Source organism: Macaca nemestrina, chromosome 3 (genome assembly GCF_043159975.1).
Source record: "Macaca nemestrina isolate mMacNem1 chromosome 3, mMacNem.hap1, whole genome shotgun sequence".
In the NCBI taxonomy this organism is placed as follows: Eukaryota; Metazoa; Chordata; class Mammalia; order Primates; family Cercopithecidae; genus Macaca; species Macaca nemestrina.
In genome coordinates, this window is record NC_092127.1 from 61,643,860 (window position 1) to 61,662,258 (window position 18,399).

General features: G+C 40.4%; 1 protein-coding gene across 12 annotated transcripts in view; it reads right to left on the reverse strand.

Moving 5' to 3' along the window:
* LOC105486100 (abhydrolase domain containing 18) overlaps positions 1-18,399 on the reverse strand; it is an 88,511-nt gene that overhangs the window by 47,458 nt on the left and 22,654 nt on the right. For 7 of the 12 annotated variants that reach the window (XM_071093061.1, XM_071093059.1, XM_071093058.1 and 4 more), the window contains 2 exons: positions 14,545-14,645; positions 634-678 (listed from right to left, as the gene is read on the reverse strand). In XM_071093061.1, the coding sequence (XP_070949162.1) occupies positions 634-678; positions 14,545-14,645 (146 nt within the window). The remainder of the gene's footprint in view (positions 1-633; positions 679-14,544; positions 14,646-18,399) is intronic. The other 5 variants (XM_071093065.1, XM_071093064.1, XM_071093063.1 and 2 more) reach the window with 1 other exon arrangement.

Consider the following 18,399-nt stretch of genomic DNA (forward strand, 5'->3'; position numbering starts at 1 on the left):
ACTCCTGACCTCAGGTGATCCACCTGCATAGGTCTCCCGAAGTGCCAGGATTACAGGCGTGAGCCACCATGCCTGGCTCCAGCATGTTTCTAACAGGAATCTCAGAAAAGAATGGAGACAAGACAGGAGAAAAAAAAGTGGCAAAAATAATAGATGAAAATTTATCTGGCCGGGCGCGGTGGCTCAAGCCTGTAATCCCAGCACTTTGGGAGGCCGAGACGGGTGGATCACGAGGTCAGGAGATCGAGACCATCCTGGCTAACACGGTGAAACCCCGTCTCTAATAAAAAATACAAAAAAAAACTAGCTGGGCGAGGTGGCAGGTGCCTGTAGTCCCAGCTACTCGGGAGGCTGAGGCAGGAGAATGGCGTGAACCCGGGAGGCGGAGCTTGCAGTGAGCCGAGATCTGGCCATTGCACTCCAGCCTGGGTGACACAGCAAGACTCCGTCTCAAAAAAAAAAAAAAAAAAGAAAATTTATCTGTTTTTTTCCAAACTGAAAGGGTCTTCTGAGTGGCAGGCACAAAGAATTAAAAAAAAAAAACAAAACAAAAAAAAACAACAACAATATCTAACCACTAAGGATACAGAAAAGACCACAAAAGTTTCTAGAGAGAAACAACTGGTTACCTACAAAAGTAGAAGAATCAAGTTGGTATCAAGTATTTCATCAATAATGCTGGAAGACAGAAAAAAACACACCAAAGCCTTCTAAATTCTGAAGGAAGTTATTCTGAACCAAGAATTACATGAGTAGGCAAGGGGTTAACTAAGTATGAGGGATAATAAAGTCATTTTTACATATGAATAACTCAGAAATTTACTATCTACAGAACCTCAAGGAAAAAAGTATCAGAAGCTATAAGGACAACACTAGCACATCAAAAAGTTATCCACTACAATCAAGTGGGCTTTTATTCCTGGGGTGCAAGATTGGTTCAATATATGCATATTAATAAAGGTTATTCACCACATAAACAGACTTAAAAAAACCACATGATCATCTCAATAGATACAGAAAAGGCTTTTGACAAAATTCAACATCACTTCATGTTAAAAACTTTCAATAAGGCCGGGCGCGGTGGCTCAAGCCTGTAATCCCAGCACTTTGGGAGGCCAAGACGGGCGGATCACGAGGTCAGGAGATCGAGACCATCCTGGCTGACACAGTGAAACCCCATCTCTACTAAAAAATACAAAAAAACTAGCCGGGCGAGGTGGCGGGCGCCTGTAGTCCCAGCTACTCGGGAGGCTGAGGCAGGAGAATGGCGTGAACCCGGGAGGCGGAGCTTGCAGTGAGCCAAGATCATGCCACTGCACTCCAGCCTGGGCGGCAGAGCGAGACTCTGTCTCAAAAAAAAAAAAAAAAAAACCTTTCAATAAATTAGGGATCAAAGGAAGATACCTCAAAATAAGAGCCATCTATGACAAACCCACAGCCAACACCATACTGAATAGGCAAAAGCTAGAAGCATTCCCCTTGAGAACTGAAACAAAACAAGGATTCCCATTCTCACTACCACTATTCAACACAGTACTGGAAATCCTAACCAGAACAATCAGGCAACAGAAAAAAATAAAAGGCATCCAAATAGAAACAGAGGAAGTCAATTATCTCTCTTTGCAGTCAATATAATGTTATACCTTAAAAACCCCATAGACTCTGCTAGAAGGCTCTCAGAACTAATAAATAACTTCAGTAAAGTTTCAAGATAGAGATAGAAGATTAATGTATAAAGCTCAGTAACATTTCTTTTTTCTTTTCTTTTTTTTTTTTTTTTTTTTTTGAGACAGAGTCTCGCTCTGTTGCCCAGGCTGGAGTGCAGTGGCCGGATCTCAGCTCACTACAAGCTGCGCCTCCCGGGTTCACACCATTCCCCTGCCTCAGTCTCCCAAGTAGCTGGGACTACAGGTGCCTGCCACCTCGCCCGGCTAGTTTTTTTTTTGTATTGTTTTAGTAGAGACAGGGTTTCACCATGTTAGCCAGTATCTCCTTACCTCGTGATCTGCCCATCTCAGCCTCCCAAAGTGCTGGGATTACAGGCTTGAGCCACTGCGCCTGGCCCGCTCAGTAACATTTCTATACACCAATAACATCCAAGCTGAGAGCCAAATCAAGAACACAATCTCATTTATAATAGCCACACAACAACACACACAGAAACCTAGGAATACAGCTTACCAAGGAGGTAAAAGATCTCTACAATGAGAATTACAAAACACTACTGAAAGAAATCAGAGATGACATAAACAAATGGAAAAACATTCCATACTTGTGGATAGGAAGAATCAATAGTTAAAATGGCTATACTGTCCAAAGCAATTCACAGATTCAATGCTATTCCTATAAAACTACCAAAACCATTTTTGACAGAATTAGAAAAATTATTCTAAAATTCATATACGGAACCGAAAAAGAGCATGAATCACCAAAGCAATCTTTTTTTTTTTTTTTTTTTTTTTTTTTTGAGACGGAGTCTCGCTCTGTCACCCAGGCTGGAGTGCAGTGGCCGGATCTCAACTCACTGCAAGCTCCGCCTCCCGGGTTCACGCCATTCTCCTGCCTCAGCCTCCGGAGTAGCTGGGACTACAGGCGCCCGCCACCTCGCCCGGCTAGTTTTTTTGTATTTTTTAGTAGAGACGGGGTTTCACCGGGTGAGCCAGGATGGTCTCGATCTCCTGACCTCGTGATCCGCCCATCTCGGCCTCCCAAAGTGCTGGGATTACAGGCGTGAGCCACCGCGCCCGGCCACCAAACAATCTTAAGCGAAGAAAGCAAAGCTGGAAGCATCACATTACCCAGCTTCAAACTATACTACAAGGCTATAGTAACCGAAACAGCATGGTACTGGTATGTTGGTATAAAAACAGACACATAGACCAATGGAACAGCATAGAGAATGCAGAAATAAAGCCACACACCTACAACCACCTGATCTTCGGCAAAGTCAGCAATAATAGACAAAAGAGAAAGGACTCCCTATTCAATAAATGGTGTCAGGATAGCTGGCTGACCATATGCAGAAGATTGAAATTGGACCCATTCCTTTCACCATAAACAAAAATTAACTCAAGATAGATTAAAGGCTTTAATGTAATACCTAAAACAATAAAAACCCCAGAAGAAAAACCTAAGAAATTCTGGGTTCAGCCTTGGTGATATGGTTTGGCTGTGTCCCCACCCAAATCTCATCTTTAATTCCCATGTGTTTTGCGAGGGACCTGGTGGGAGGTAGTTGAATCATGGGGGTAGCCTACTTGGAAGGCTGATGCTGTTCTTGTGATAGTGAATAAGTCTCATGAGATCTGATGGTTTTTAAAAGGGGAGTTTCCCTGCACAGCTGTCTTCTCTTGTCTGTCGCCATGTGAGACATGCCTTTCACCTTCGGCCATGACTGTGGGGCTTTCTCAGCCACGTGGACTGTTAAGTCCATTAAACCTCTTTCTTTTGTTTGCCCAGTATCGGGTATGTCTTTATCAGCAGTGTGAAAACAAACTAATACACTTGGCAAAGAATGTATAAGTCCCCAGAAGCAATTGCAACATAAAGAAAAGAGACAAGTGGGACCTAATTAAACTAAAGAGCTTCTGCACAGCAAAAAAAAAAAAAAAAAAAAAAAAAAGTAGCAACAGGCTGAGGCAACCTACAGAAAGCAAGAAAAATATTCACAAACTTGCATTCAATAAAGGTCTAATATCCAGAATCTATAGTAAACTTAAACAATTTAACAAAAACCAAATAACCCCATTAAAAAACAGGCAAAAGATATAAACAGGCAGCCTTCAAAGGAATAATAATCCCATCACCCAGGTCATGAGCATAGTACCTGATAGGTAGCTTTCCTAGAGATTCCTCCAGAATCTGTATTATTTGCACTCATTTCTATAATGACCATGTATTATTTTGTAATTTTAAAACAATCTAAATGAGGGCTTTAGCTAATATGTTGTCACTGTTTTGTTTTTAAATAGAGTAAAAAAATCCTGTTTTTTCCCACATCAGCAACTCACCTTCACCTAGGAACCTCTTTCATTCTAAGCCATGGTAGGAACTAAGCCACCAGAAGGCTACTTTCTTATTTATTTTTTAATTCTATTTTTGAGATGCAGTCTCACGCTGTCACCCAGGCTGGAGTGCAGTGGTGCGATCTTGGCTCACTGTAACCTCCATCTCCCAGGTTCAAGTGATTCTCCTGTCTCAGCCCCCTGAGTAGCTGGGATTACAGGCGTGTGCCACCATGCCCAGCTAATTTTTGTATTTTTAGTAGAGATGGGATTTCACCATGTTGGCCAGGCTCATGTTTTAAAAATATATATATATGTTTTATATATTTAAATGAGAGTCTGCATATAATAACAAACTCCTTCTACCTTGAGTAATCAAGAAATCAGTGAACAAGTGTATCACTTCCATAGCTGCATAACTGCTTTGCTTTGGATTCTAGACACTAAAACCCAGTATTTCATCCCAATAATCATCCAAAAGATTTTTAAAGTTCCTAAGTATGTAAAGCACCATAGTGGCAGAGTTAAAGACAAACTACAGACTTAGACAATTCATATAATTTAAAATGTAATGTTTATAGATTACTAGAATAAACTGTTTTGCTTTTAACTTGTTTAGTTCTTTGCCTTTTTGGGGGGGCTACATTTAATAATGGCATTTGCAGAGAGAGGGAAGTGGAGAAAAACCAGAAAGACCTGAAGAATTAGAGCTGGATGCAATGGTGCCCACCTATAGTCCCAGCTACTTGGAAGGCTGATGGGTAGAATCACTTGAGTCCAGGAGTTTGAGACCAGCTTGGCCAACAGTGAGATCCAGTCTCTTAAAAAAAAAAAAAGTCAGGCGGGAGCAGAGGCTCACACCCGTAATCCTAGCACTTTGGGAGGCCAAGGCAGGTGGATCACAAGGTCAGGAGAGATCGAGACCATCCTGGCTAACACGGTGAAACTTCGTCTCTATTAAAAATACAAAAAATTAGCTGGGTGTGGTGGCAGGCGCCTGTAGTCCCAGTTACTCAGGAGGCTGAGGCAGGAGAATGGCGTGAACCCAGAAGGCAGAGCTTGCAGTGAGCCGAGATTGCACCACTGCACTCCAGCCTGGGCAACAAAGCGATACTCCATCTCAAAAAAAAAAAAAAAAAGTCTTGAAAAATTTACGAAGGATAAGACAAATTAGACCAAGTCAAAGAAAGAGAGAGAGAGAGAAGAGGAAGTGAGATAAAGAAGTGAAGCTGGGGATGGTGGCTCAGGCCTATAATCCCAGCACTGTGGGAGGTTGAGGCGGGAGGATCCCTTGAGCCCAGGAATTCAAGACCAGCCTAGGCAACATAGAGAGACCTTGTTCTCTACAAATAATAAAAATATTAGTTGGTTCTGGTGGTGTATGCCTGTAGTCCCAGCTACTCAGGAGGCTGAGGTTGGAGGGTCGCCGGAGCTTGGGAGTTCAAGACTGCAGTGAGCTATGATTGCACTACTGCACTCCAGCCTGAGCAATAGAGCAAGGTGGTCAAAAAAAAAACAAAACCCAAACAACAAAAAATAAACCAAAAAAAAAAAAAAACCAAGGAGGAGGAGAAGAGGAAGAAGGTGGAGGAGGAGGAGGAGGAGGAGAGGAAGAAGGTGGAGGAGGAGGAGGAGGAGAAGAAAGAGAAAGACAAGGAGAAGAAGGAAGAATAAAGAAGCAGGGAAAGTGGAACAGAAAGTAAGGAGGGAGGGAGATGAGAGCTAATAAGAAATGACTAAGTTTTTCTCTGAGCCAACAGCTGCTATGGTTACATATCTTTAATCATACATTTGCCTACTGCTGCTAGGTCGTATACTGCTTTTCTTAATCACTTGTTGCCTTTGACAAGGCTGAAAGCAGTACTCTACAAGTTTCAAACCACAAATTCCAAAAGGCAAATACCTAGCTTTTTGAGTCTAGAAGGAAGGCAGACTGAAGAGGGTTGAGATTAAAGGAAACTCTAATTTTAGTCATATGAAATGAGTATTCCTTCTACCCCGCCCTCAAAGAACTCCTTGTACTAATTCTGCCTAGTCTTCTGTTGTTACTTTTTCCTTTTTAAAATAAGAATATCCTTTTGACTGCCTAGTCTTTTGAAATGTAAGTCTTCAACACTCTTTCATCATATTTCCTGATCTCCAGAGAGTACAGTAAGATTGTGTATGTGGCCGGGCGCAGTGGCTCAAGCCTGTAATCCCAGCACTTTGGGAAGGGCCGAGATGGGCAGATCACGAGGTCAGGAGATCAAGACCATCCTGGCGAACACGGTGAAACCCTATCTCTACCAAAAAATACAAAAAACTAACCGGGCGAGGTGGCAGGCGCCTGTATTCCCAGCTACTCAGGAGGCTGAGGCAGGAGAATGGCATAAACCCCGGGCGGCGGAGCTTGCAGTGAGCTGAGATCCGCCCACTGCACTCCAGCCTGGGCGACAGAGCAAGACTCCATCTCAAAAAAAAGATTGTGTATGTACATCTGTATTAGACACAAATCAATTAGAAAGTGTGTTGTGGGAAGTCAGGGACCCTAAACAGAGGGACTGGCTAGAGCCGAGGCAGAAGAACATAAATTGTGAAGATTTCAGGGACATTTATCAGTTCCCAAAACTGATACTTTTTTTTTTTTTTTTGAGGCAGAGTCTTGCTCTGTTGCCCAGGCTGGAGTGCAGTGGCCGGATCTCAGCTCACTGCAAGCTCCGCCTCCCGGGTTTACGCCATTCTCCTGCCTCAGCCTCCTGAGTAGCTGGGACTACAGGCACCCGCCACCTTGCCTGGCTAGTTTTTGTATTTTTTAGTAGAGACGGGGTTTCACTGTGTTAGCCAGGATGGTCTCAATCTCCTGATCTCGTGATCCGCCTGTCTCGGCCGCCCAAAGTGCTGGGATTACAGGCTTGAGCCACCGTGCCTGGCCAATTAATACTTTTATAATTTCTCACGCCTGTCTTTACTGCAATCTCTGAACATAAATTGTGAAGATTTCATGGACATTTATCACTTCTCCAATCAATACTCTTCTAATTTCTTATGCCTGTCTTTAATCTCTTAATCACATTAGCTTCGTAAGCTGAGAAAGTACATCACCTCAGGACCACTATTGTACAAATGGATTGTAAAACATGTGTGTTTGAACAATATGAAATCAGTGCACCCTGAAAAAGAACAGAATAACAGCGATTTTCAGGGAACAAAGGAAGATACCCATAAGGTCTGACTGCCTGCAGGGTCGGGCAGAATAGAGCCATATTTTTCTTCTTGCAGAAAGCGAGTAGGAGAAATATCGCTGAATTCTTTTCCCAGCAAGGAATAACCCTGGGGAAGGAATGCATTCCTAGGGGTAGGTCTATAGACAGCCACTCTGGGAGTATCTGTCTTATGCGATTGAGATAAGGACTGAAATATGCCCTGGTCTCCTGCAGTACTCTCAGGCTTACTAGCATTGGGAAATTCCAGCCTGGTAAATTCTAGTCAGACTGGTTGTCTGCTCTTGAATCCTGTTTCCTGTTAAGATGTTTATCAAGACAATGCATGCACAGCAGGACATAGACCCTCATCAGTAATTCTAATTTTGCCTTCGCCTGTGATCTTTATTGCCCTTTGAAGCATGTGATCATTGTGACTTACTCCCTGTTCATACACCCCCTCCCCTTTTAAAATCCCTAATAAAAACTTGCTGGTTTTGTGGCTTGCAGTCGCCATCACAGTCCTACCAATATGTGATGACATCCCTGGAGGCCCAGCTGTAAAATTTCTCTCTTTGTACTCTTTCTCTTTATTTCTCAGATTGGCCAACACTCAGGGAAAATAGAACGTACGTTGAAATATTGGGGGCTGGCTCCCCCAATAAAAGTGAAAAGGTGAGTGAATACTATTTATTTGAACAGTTAAATTTTGACTCTGCTCAGGTCATATCACATTAGTTTTATAAAAGATTTTTGCTAAATACTGGTTTTCCAGCACATATAAATAAATATGTAGCTGTCTACTCCTTTTCCTCTACTAGTCCACACTCCTTTCAACTTTAATTTCTTTATTCCTGCCTGTATTTTTCCAGCAAGCCCTAATTCAGAAGTGAGAAGACGTTAAGTACCACACAGTTAAATAAATTACCCAAGGACAGGGAGCTGAGTGGCTGAGTCATGGCTGAGACATAAGTCTTCCTTATGTTAGACACAGGGAATTACCAGTACCTACACAGAATTTTTTATAGCCAAGGAAAATTTTTATGCAACTTTTTTTTTCCTTTTTAGAATGAGTAGAGAACTACTGAATGCCATTTATGCCATTTAAAGACAGTAAGAATGATTTTTAAAACATTGGCAAAAACTATTGTTGTAATCATTAGAAAAAAACAGAGCATAATATTAAAGTCTTATTTTTCCTGCTTATAACATTGAATTTGCTAATTTAGTTACATACTTATATTTAAAATCATACATAAATATATTTAGATTTACTGCTGTTAAAACTATCAAAATAAAGTAGCAGTGAAAATTAAAGTATTATTTTTCCTGCTTATCTTTATTTCATTGATATGTATTTAAAATGTTATAAAATTTAATTTTTAATTTTATTTTTTATTTATTTATTTTTTATTTTTTTGAGACCGAGTCTCACTCTGTCGCCCAGGTTGGAGTGCAGTGGCGCGATCTCGGCTCACTGCAAGCTCCGTCTCCCGGGTTCATGCCATTCTCCTGCCTCAGCCTCCCAAGTAGCTGGGACTACAGGCGCCTGCCACCACACCCGGCTAATTTTTTGTATTTTTTTAAGTAGAGATGGGGTTTCACGGTGTTAGCCAGGATGGTCTCGATCTCCTGACCTCATGATCCACCCACCTTGGCCTTCCAAAGTGCTGGGATTACAGGCGTGAGCCACCGCACCCGGCCTAATTTTTAATTTTAAAGTTTAATGTATATATATTTAAAATCACATGAGTCTATTAATTTAGAAATATTGCTCTTTCTACTCTCTAATAAACCACTATTCTTTTAAAAATAAAAACTAGATCAGTAGTAAGCATGAAATCAGAACAGGAATTATCTACATTTCGTTATTTTAAGTAGTATCTTACTTCTTTGGTTCAATTTGGAATATGGCATAAAAGTAACACCTGAAGTAATGCTGAAAGGATAGCTGGTTTTGTTACACATACACACACAGATATATACATATACATACACACATATTTCTATAAATGGAATAAAATATCATGAAAGCCTAGAGCAGTTTATTGGCAAGTATGTACAATTTAAAATGAGTGCCTGGCTGGGCCAAGTGGCTCAAGCCTGTAATCCCAGCATTTTGGGAGGCTGAGGCAGGTGAATCACTTGAGGTTAGGAGTTTGACACCAGCCTGGACGACATGGTGAAACCCCATCTCTACTAAAAATACAAAAATTAGCCAGGCAGGCGGACGTAGTGGCATGTGCCTATAATCCTAGCTACTAGGGAGGCTGAGGCATGAGAATCCCTTGAACCTGGGAGGCAGAGGTTGCAGTGAGCCAAGATCGCGCCACTGCACTCCAGCCTAGGCAACAGAGTGAGACTCCATCTCAAAAAATTTAAATAAATAAATAAATATATAAAATGAGTGTTTTATCCCTAAATATTTGAGGAACCTAAACCCAATTATGTGAAAAATATTTTTTACCTCTGATGCTGAGAAATGAAAATCGTATAGAAGACATATAAACTATCCTCAAAGGAATATTAATATTTTACCAGAAGATAAATATTAAATTTTCCTGAAGTTTTATTACAATTCAATCTTGGGTAATATTTGAATACTAAATTATGCCATGTTACCATAAAATTATTTAAGGTTGCTCAAATGGACGTTTTCTTTTTGTTTTGTTTTGAGACAGAATTTTCGCTCTGTCACCCAGGCTGGAGTGCAATGGCATGATCTCAGCTCACTGCAACCTTCGTCTTCCTGGTTCAAGCAATTCTCCTGTCTCAGCCTCCCGAGTAGTTTGGATTACAGGCACCCGCCATCATGCCCGGCTAATTTTTGTAGAGACAGGATTTCACCATGTTGGCCAAACTGGTCTCGAACTCCTGACCTCAAGGTGATCTGCCCGCCTCGGCCTCCCAAAGCGCTGGGATTATAGGCCTCCCAGAGCCACCACATCTGGCCTGAATGCTATGTTTTAAAATATTATAGTTCATTTGGAATTTTGACATAAGTACATTTCTAATATAGGCTGTCCAGAAGATACATCACAATTTCATGAGCTATTTTACATTACATAGGGAAATCTATAATTTGTGATCTATAAATCCTGTCACCACAGATCTTTAGCAGTCTTTAAACTGTTCTTTTAAGAGAAAAGAATGCTTGCAGTTTCCTTATTTCATTTACCTGATATATTTTTCTCTACCTCAATAAAAACAGAAAGTGTGAAAAAGAGACAGAATCATGAGTAATGGACTAAATGATAATAGGACAAATAGGTTTCCCCCTGTGGATTAATCTATATGTGGCATAGCCTTAAGCTTTTCCTACTTATTTGACAATATAATCAAAAGTTTAAAATCTGCACAAATCTTATAAATACAGAAATTCCATGTTTAGCAACTTACGGCACAAAAATAATCAGAGAAGCAGGTAAGGAGATGTACATAAGGATGTTCATTGTGATGTTTACAATAGTGAAAAACAATGCAACTTAAATGTGCACCATAAGGAATTAGTAAATTATGGTAGAGCCACAGTATGGAATACCAAACAGCCATTGATGATAACCAACTGCGTATTCATTGATTAATTAGGTCAAAAAAAGAGTAAGTACAGTTGTATGTGAACACATAGGAGAAAGATTAGAATATACATAAAATAGTGGTTATCACTCATTGGTGGAATTACCAATGATTTTTTTTTCTTTTTTCTTATTTGCATTTTCTAATGTTTTAATGCAATGAGATAAATTGCTGCACAAGAATGACAGGGGGAAAGAAACGAAAAGTACATGTCAATGTGCATCACCTGGGAATTTATAGTCTTTCATCAAAATAAGTTATGCTTTAAATCTGACTAGAAATTGTTGAAAAAAATATTAATTATGTTGTAAAAATATGACACTGCAGAGACAGGAAGTCAACTTGTTTCCCCATTCCTGTCACTAACTGGAAAGAACCCTTCCTCCATTTCCAACAGATGTTGAGGAGTACTTCTGAGTCTGAGTAAAATCACATAATTTTCCTCCTTTCTTTATGCTTTATAGCTTGTGTAAGTGTCCAGATAAGGTGGAGAATCTATGAGAAAGGGACACATAGTTCCAGGGATTGAAGTGATGATATGCAAAAACTGAATGTTTCTTTTCCTTCTATATCCTTTGGCCTACAGGCTAAAGAGCTACACATTCACTTATGCTTTAAAAAAAATTTTTTTTTTTTTTGACACAAGGTCATGCTCTGTCACCCACACTGGAGTGCAGTGGTACAATTATAGCTCACTCTAACCTCGATCAGGCAATCTTCAGCCTTAGCCTCCTGAGTAGGTAAGACTAGAGGCACATACCATCATGGCCAGAAAATTTATTTTCTATTTTTTTTTGTAGAGACAGTGTCTTTCTATGTTGCCCAGGTTGACTTAATGCTTTTAATAAAGCATTAATAAGACAAAGCATATCTAAAACAGTTAAGGCTGGGTGCAGTGGCTCAAGTCTGTAATCTCAGCACTCTGGGGAGCAAAGGCAGGAGGATCACTTGAGCCCAGGAATTTGAGATCAGCCTGGACAATGTAGTGAGACCCCTATCTCTACAAAAAAACTAAAAAAAAACTTAGCCAGGTCTAGTGACATCAGTCTACAGTCCCAGCTACTCAGGAGGCTGAGGTGAGAGGATCACTTGAGCCAGGGAGGTTGAGGGTGCAGTGAGCCAAGATAGCACCACTGCATCCTAGCCTGACTGACAAAGCAAGACTCTGTCAAACAAATAAATAAATAAATAAACTAGCTACACGTTTATGTTTTTTATATTCCCTGCACACTATTTTCATTCCTTTTTTTTTTTTTTTTTTTTTTGGTGTTTCACTCTTGTCACCTAGCCTGGAGTCCAATGGCGTGATCTCAGCTTACTGCAACCTCGGCCTCCCAGGTTCAAGTGATTCTCCTGCCTCAGCAACCCGAGTAGCTGGGATTACAGATATCTGCCACCATGCCTGGCTAAATTTTTTTGTATTTTTAGTAGACACGGAGTTTCACTATGTTGGCCAGGCTGGTCTCAAACTCCTGATGTCAGGTGATCCGCCCGCCTTGGCCTCCCAAAGTGCTGGGATTACAGGTGTGAGCCACCGTGCTTGGCCTCATTCCTTATTTATTACTTTCAACAACCCTATGAGATTAAGTGTTATTAGTCCTACTTTATAAAGCCTGGTTCAGAGATTAAGTAATTGACATTAGGTCCATAAGAAGTAGACTCAGGGTTCGATCCCAGATCTGTTTAATTCCAAAGTTCTAGCTCTTTCCACTACATGACATTGCTTGCCTTTCATTCAGAGGCTATCAACAGGAAAAAAATATATCAAACTGCTCTTCAGTTAGTTTACACTTTACAGGTTCATTTACAGGGTTGGTTAAAAGGTTAAGTAGGTTTCCATTACAGAACAGTCTCTTCTTGACTGAAGAATTTTTCAAACGCCCATACATGTATCACTATTTTATCATTGCTATTGCAGACAAAATCTTAAAAGGAGAAAACACCTACTAACCAGAAACAGCAAATAGTTTATTTTAATCAACAATGTAGGGGAAAAAAGTACAGTATTTTGTTCTTTTTAAATAAAATTAGTTATAACATAAAATAGAGAACTGTGTAAAGATCTAGGTTCAACACTGATTTAGAATTAAAAACTACTTAAAAAACTCATTATCAAGCCACGCACAGTGGCTCACTCCTGTAATCCCAGCACTTGGGAGGCTGAGGTGGGCAGATCATTTGAGGTCAGGAGTTCGAGACCAGCCTGCCCAACATGTTGAAACTCTGTCTCTACTAAAAATACAAAAATTAGCCGGGTGTAGTGGCAGGTGCCTATAATCCCAGCTACTCCGGAGACTGAGGCAGGAGAATCACTTGAACCCAGGAGGCGGAGGCTGCAGTGAGCACCACTGCTCTCCATCTAGCCTGGGCAAAAGAGCGAGACTCTGGAGACTCTCTCTCTAGCCTGGGAGACAGAGTGAGATTCTATCCCCAAAACAAAACAAAACACAAACCATTAACAGTGGCTGAGCGTGGTGGCTCATACCTGTAATCTCAGCACTTTGGGAGGCGAGGCAGGTGGATCCCTTGAGACCAGGAGGTTGAGAACAGCCTGGCCGACATGGCAAAAGCCCATCTGTACTAAAAATAAAAAAATTAGCCGGGTATGGTGGCACACGCTCATAATCCCAGCTACTCAGGCAGCTGAGACATGAAAATTGCTTGAACCTGAAAGGCAGAGCGTACAGTGGGCAGCACTGCACTCCATCCAGCCTGGGAAACAGAGGAAGACTCTGTCTCAACAAACAAACAAACAAACAAACAAACAAAAAAACCACTAACAAGACTGAGCTAAGAATAACCTCTGTACTCTAACAAAGATCCAAAAAGCCAGTTTTCAACTATTGGATAATTAACCACTTAGGAACCTCAGGTATTTCAGAATATCTATTTACATTCTCAGACTGACATGCTAATTACATACCAGTCCTGAGGTGCTTTACTTAGCTGAACTATGTAGTCTGTCTAGTCTAAGTTACCACATGTTTTTTAGTTTCTTCACTTAAAAGTACTTCTTCTTCCTGTTATAAAATCAACACATGTACATGGTATTTTTTTTTTTTTTTTTGAGAGAGAGTCTCACTCTGTGGCCCAGGCTGGAGTGCAGTGGCACAATCTTGGCTCATTGCAACCTCCGTCTCCTGGGTTCAATCAATTCTCCTGCCTCAGCCTCCCAGGTAGCTGGGATTACAGGTGTCTGCCACCACACCTGGCTAATTTTTTGTATTTTTAGTAGAGATGGGGTTTCGCCATGTTGGCAAGGCTGGTCTAGAACTCCTGAACTCAAGTGATCCAACTGCCTTGGCCTCCCAAAGTGCTGGGACTACAGGCATAAGCCACCATGCCTGACCTGAAACTAAAAATTTAAAAGTCAAAAATCTCTCCACTCAGAGATAAGCAGAGTTTGTATATTCATATATATCCTTTGGAAACTTCTGTGTGATTATGTGTGCACATTTATGTATTTACAAAAATGGAACTAAAAAATCCTTTGTATTATCTTCTTAAACTTTCACACATTGTGACCATATTTCCATGTCACTAATGGTATCCACAGTATGGATAATTAATCACCTACTGTTGAACATTTAGGCATTGTCTATTTTTTGCAACTATAAACAATGCTTCGATGAATATCCTTGAATTAAAATATCTTCTAATTCAGCCTTTTCAACAATTTAGGCCTGCCTTGTTACTCCTAATTTCAAATAACATAGTGTTGACATTATAATTTTAATGAACATAAATAACATATTAATTCATCTTTTTGAACAAAAAATTCTTACCTTGCAATAACAGATTCAATTGGCATGATATCAGGCACATAGTGAGCCATAGGGGAAACAAAGTGTCCATCTAAGATCTTACAATCTGATTGCTCTTCAATCTAAAAGAAAATCAAAACCAAGATGTATGCAAGAAAACTAAGATATCTTGGTCTATCATGGATGTTCTTCTAATAAAAAGTTCTATTCAATTAAAATCATGTTTTCAGCACCTACCATGTAAACTTTTTGTGCCACTGTACTTTATTATTAATTATTCTATGTGCATAATCATTGAGTGTATTATAGGGTACATGTGATGTTTTGATACCAGCATACAAGTTGTAATGATCAAATCAGGGCAATTGGGGTATCCATCATCTGAAGCACCTATCATTTCCTTGTGTTAGGAACATTCCAATTTCACTCTTATTTCAAAATATACAATAAATTATTGTTAATTATAGTGACTCTAGGCCGGGCGCGGTGGCTCAAGCCTGTAATCCCAGTACTTTGGGAGGCCGAGACGGGCGGATCATGAGGTCAGGAGATCGAGACCATCCTGGCTGACACGGTGAAACCCCGTCTCTACTAAAAAATACAAAAAACTAGCCGGGCGAGGTGGCGAGCGCCTGTAGTCCCAGATACTCGGGAGGCTGAGGCAGGAGAATGGCGTGAACCCGGGATGTGGAGCTTGCAGTGAGCCGAGATCTGGCCACTGCACTCCAGCCTGGGCGGCAGAGCGAGACTCCGTCTCAAAAAAAAAAAAAAAAAAAAAAAAAAAAAAAATTATAGTGACTCTATTATGCTATCAAATACTAGATCTTATTGATTCTAACTGTACATTTGCACCCGTTAATCATCTCCATTCTATCTTCCCCTCCCTGCTACTTTTCTTAACCTCTGATAATCATCAATCTACTCATCTCCATGAGTTCAATTTTCAAAAATATTTAGCTCCCATGTATGAGTGAAAACACATGAAATTTGTCCTTCTGTGACTGGTTTAATTTACTTAACACAATGTCCTTCAGTTCCATCCATGCTGTTGCAAATGACAAGATTTCATTCTTGCTTATGATTGAATAATATTTCACTGCATATTTGTACATTTTCTTTATCCATTCATCTGCTGGTGAACACTTAACGTTGATTCTGCATCTTGGCTACTATGAACAGTGCTACAATAAACATGGAAGTGCTCATATCTCTTTGATACAGTGATTTCCTCTCTTTTTCATATATACCCAGTGGGGGGATTGCTGGGTCATATGGTAGTTCCAGTTTTAGCTTTTGAGGAAGTTCCATACTGTTCTCCACAGTGGTCATACTAACTTACATTCCCACCAACAGTGAATGAAGTTTCCTCTTCCTCTTTCTCTACATCCTCACCAGCTTTTATTATTGCCTGTCTTTTGAATAAAAGCCATTTTAACTAGGGTAAATGATATATCACTGTAATTTTGATTTGAATTTCTCTGATGATTAATGATGCTGAGCATTTTTTCATATACATGGTTGGCCATGTGTATGTCTTCTTTTGAAAAATGTGAAATGTCGGCCAGGCGCAGTGGCTCACGCCTGTAATCCCAGCACTTTGGGAGGCCAAGGCAGGCGGATCACCTGAGGTCAGGAGTTCGAGACCAGCCTTACCAACATGGTGAAACCCTGTCTCTACTAAAATTCAAAAAATTAGCCAGACGTGATGGTGTGCGCCTATGGTTCCAGCTACTCAGGAGGCTGAGGCAGGAGAATCACTTGAACCCAGGAGGCAGAGGTTGCAGTGAGCCAACGTTGAGCCACTACACTCCAGCCTGGCAACACAGCAAGACTCCGTCTCAAAAAAACAAAAGAAAAATGTAAAATGTCTATTCAGATCTTTTACCCATTTTAAAATCAGATTATGATTTTTCCCTATTAATTTATTTGAGCTCCTTATATTCTGGTTCTTAAGTCCCTGTCAGATGAGTAGTTTGTAAACATTTTCTCCGATTCTGTGGACCACTATGGTTTTTAAAGACATGGTTCCTGCGTATACACATTTCTTTTCCTTCCATATCCTTTACTATAATCTAGTTGAGAAAATAAACTATAAATAAATCACATTCATACACTGACATGCAATAACTCAAAATAAACTACTAGTTAAGAGAATTCAACAACATTCAACAGTATAAAAATAATTGTTTACAAATTTCAAAAATAAGTTACCATAATCAAATAAGGGTTGACATCAAATATATTACAATGGTTCAGTGTCAGGCAATCTGATGTAGAGTCATGTCAACATAGTAAATAAGAAAAAAACGTAATTTCTATATATATAAAAAAAGCATTTGCTAACATTCAACATCTAAACTTATTTTCCCCTCCAATAAGCATTTTCTTTTTGTAGAGACAGGATCTCACTATGTTGCTCAGGCTAGTCTGGAACGCCCAGCCTCAAGCCTCCCAAAGTGTTGGGTATTAAGGCATGAGCCATTGTGTCTGGCCTAATTATTTCTTAAAAATTTCAGGTCAATAGTAAAAAAATTAAAGTAGCATTGAATTACCACATATTTTCATTCAAATCAGAAATAAAAACGTATCTGTGGATGATATATATATCTAACTTTTTAAAAAATTAATTAACTAATTAGTTAATTTTTGGGGAAATGGGGTCTCACTCTGTCACCCAGGCTGGAGTACAGTGCTGCCATCCTGGCTCACTGTATGCTTCACCTCCCAGGGTTCAAGCAATCCTCCCACTTCAGCCTCCAGAGTAGCTGGGACTACAGGCATACCACCACACCCAGCTAATTTTTACATTTTTTTGGTAAAGACAGGGTTTTGCCATGTCGCCCAGGATGGTCTCAAACTCCTGGACTCAAGCAATCTGCCCGACTTGGCCTCCCAAAGTGCTAGGATTACAAGCTAGCTTTTTTTGTTTTGAAACAGAATCTTACTTTGTTGTCCAGGCTGGAGTGTGCTGGCGCGATCTTGGCTCACTGCAACCTCCGCCCCCCGGGTTCAAGCGATTCTCCTGCTTCAGCCTCTCGAGTAGTTGGGATTACAGGCGCACATCACTATGCCCGGCTAATTTTTTTTATTTTTAGTAGAGACGGGGTTTCACCATATTAAAAACTACCAGGCTGGTCTCAAACTCCTGAGCTCACATGATCCACCCATCTCGGACTCCCAAAGTGCTAGGATTACAAGTGTGAGCCACTGCACCCGGGACAAGCTAGTTTTTTAAAAAACAAATTCTAGGTCAGGTGCAGTGACTCACACCTGTAATCCCAGTACTCTGGGAGGCCGAGGTGGGCAGATCTCTCGAGCCCAGGAATTCAAGATCAGCCTGAGCAATATGGCAAAAACTCTGTCTCTACAAAAAAATACAAAAATTAGCTGAACGTGGTGGCATGTGGCTGTGGTCCCAGCTACGTGGGAGGCTGAGGTGGGAGGATCACTGGAGTCCAGGAGGTCATGGCTGCAGTGAGCCATGACTGCACCACTGCAGTGCAGCTGGGTGACAGAGTGAGACCTTGTCTCAAAACAAAACAACATTTTGTTTTGTTTACAAAAAAAAAAAAATTTTTTTTTGAAATCAGCTGGACAAATGTCATCTATTAAATGACCCACATATTTTTGCAACTGACTTAAAACACTACTATTACTATGTACTAAACATCCATATATTTCTGCCAGTTATTTTCAATCCTTCATTAGGTCTTATTTGCCTACCTTTTATTTCTGCACCCATATCATGCTGTGTTTATAACAGTAGCATTTTAATACTCATTGTTATATGACTGAACTAGTCTTTGTTTACAACTCTTCCTTTCCAGAGTATTCCCGATCTGATTTTATTCTCATGCATTTTCTCAAAATAATTTT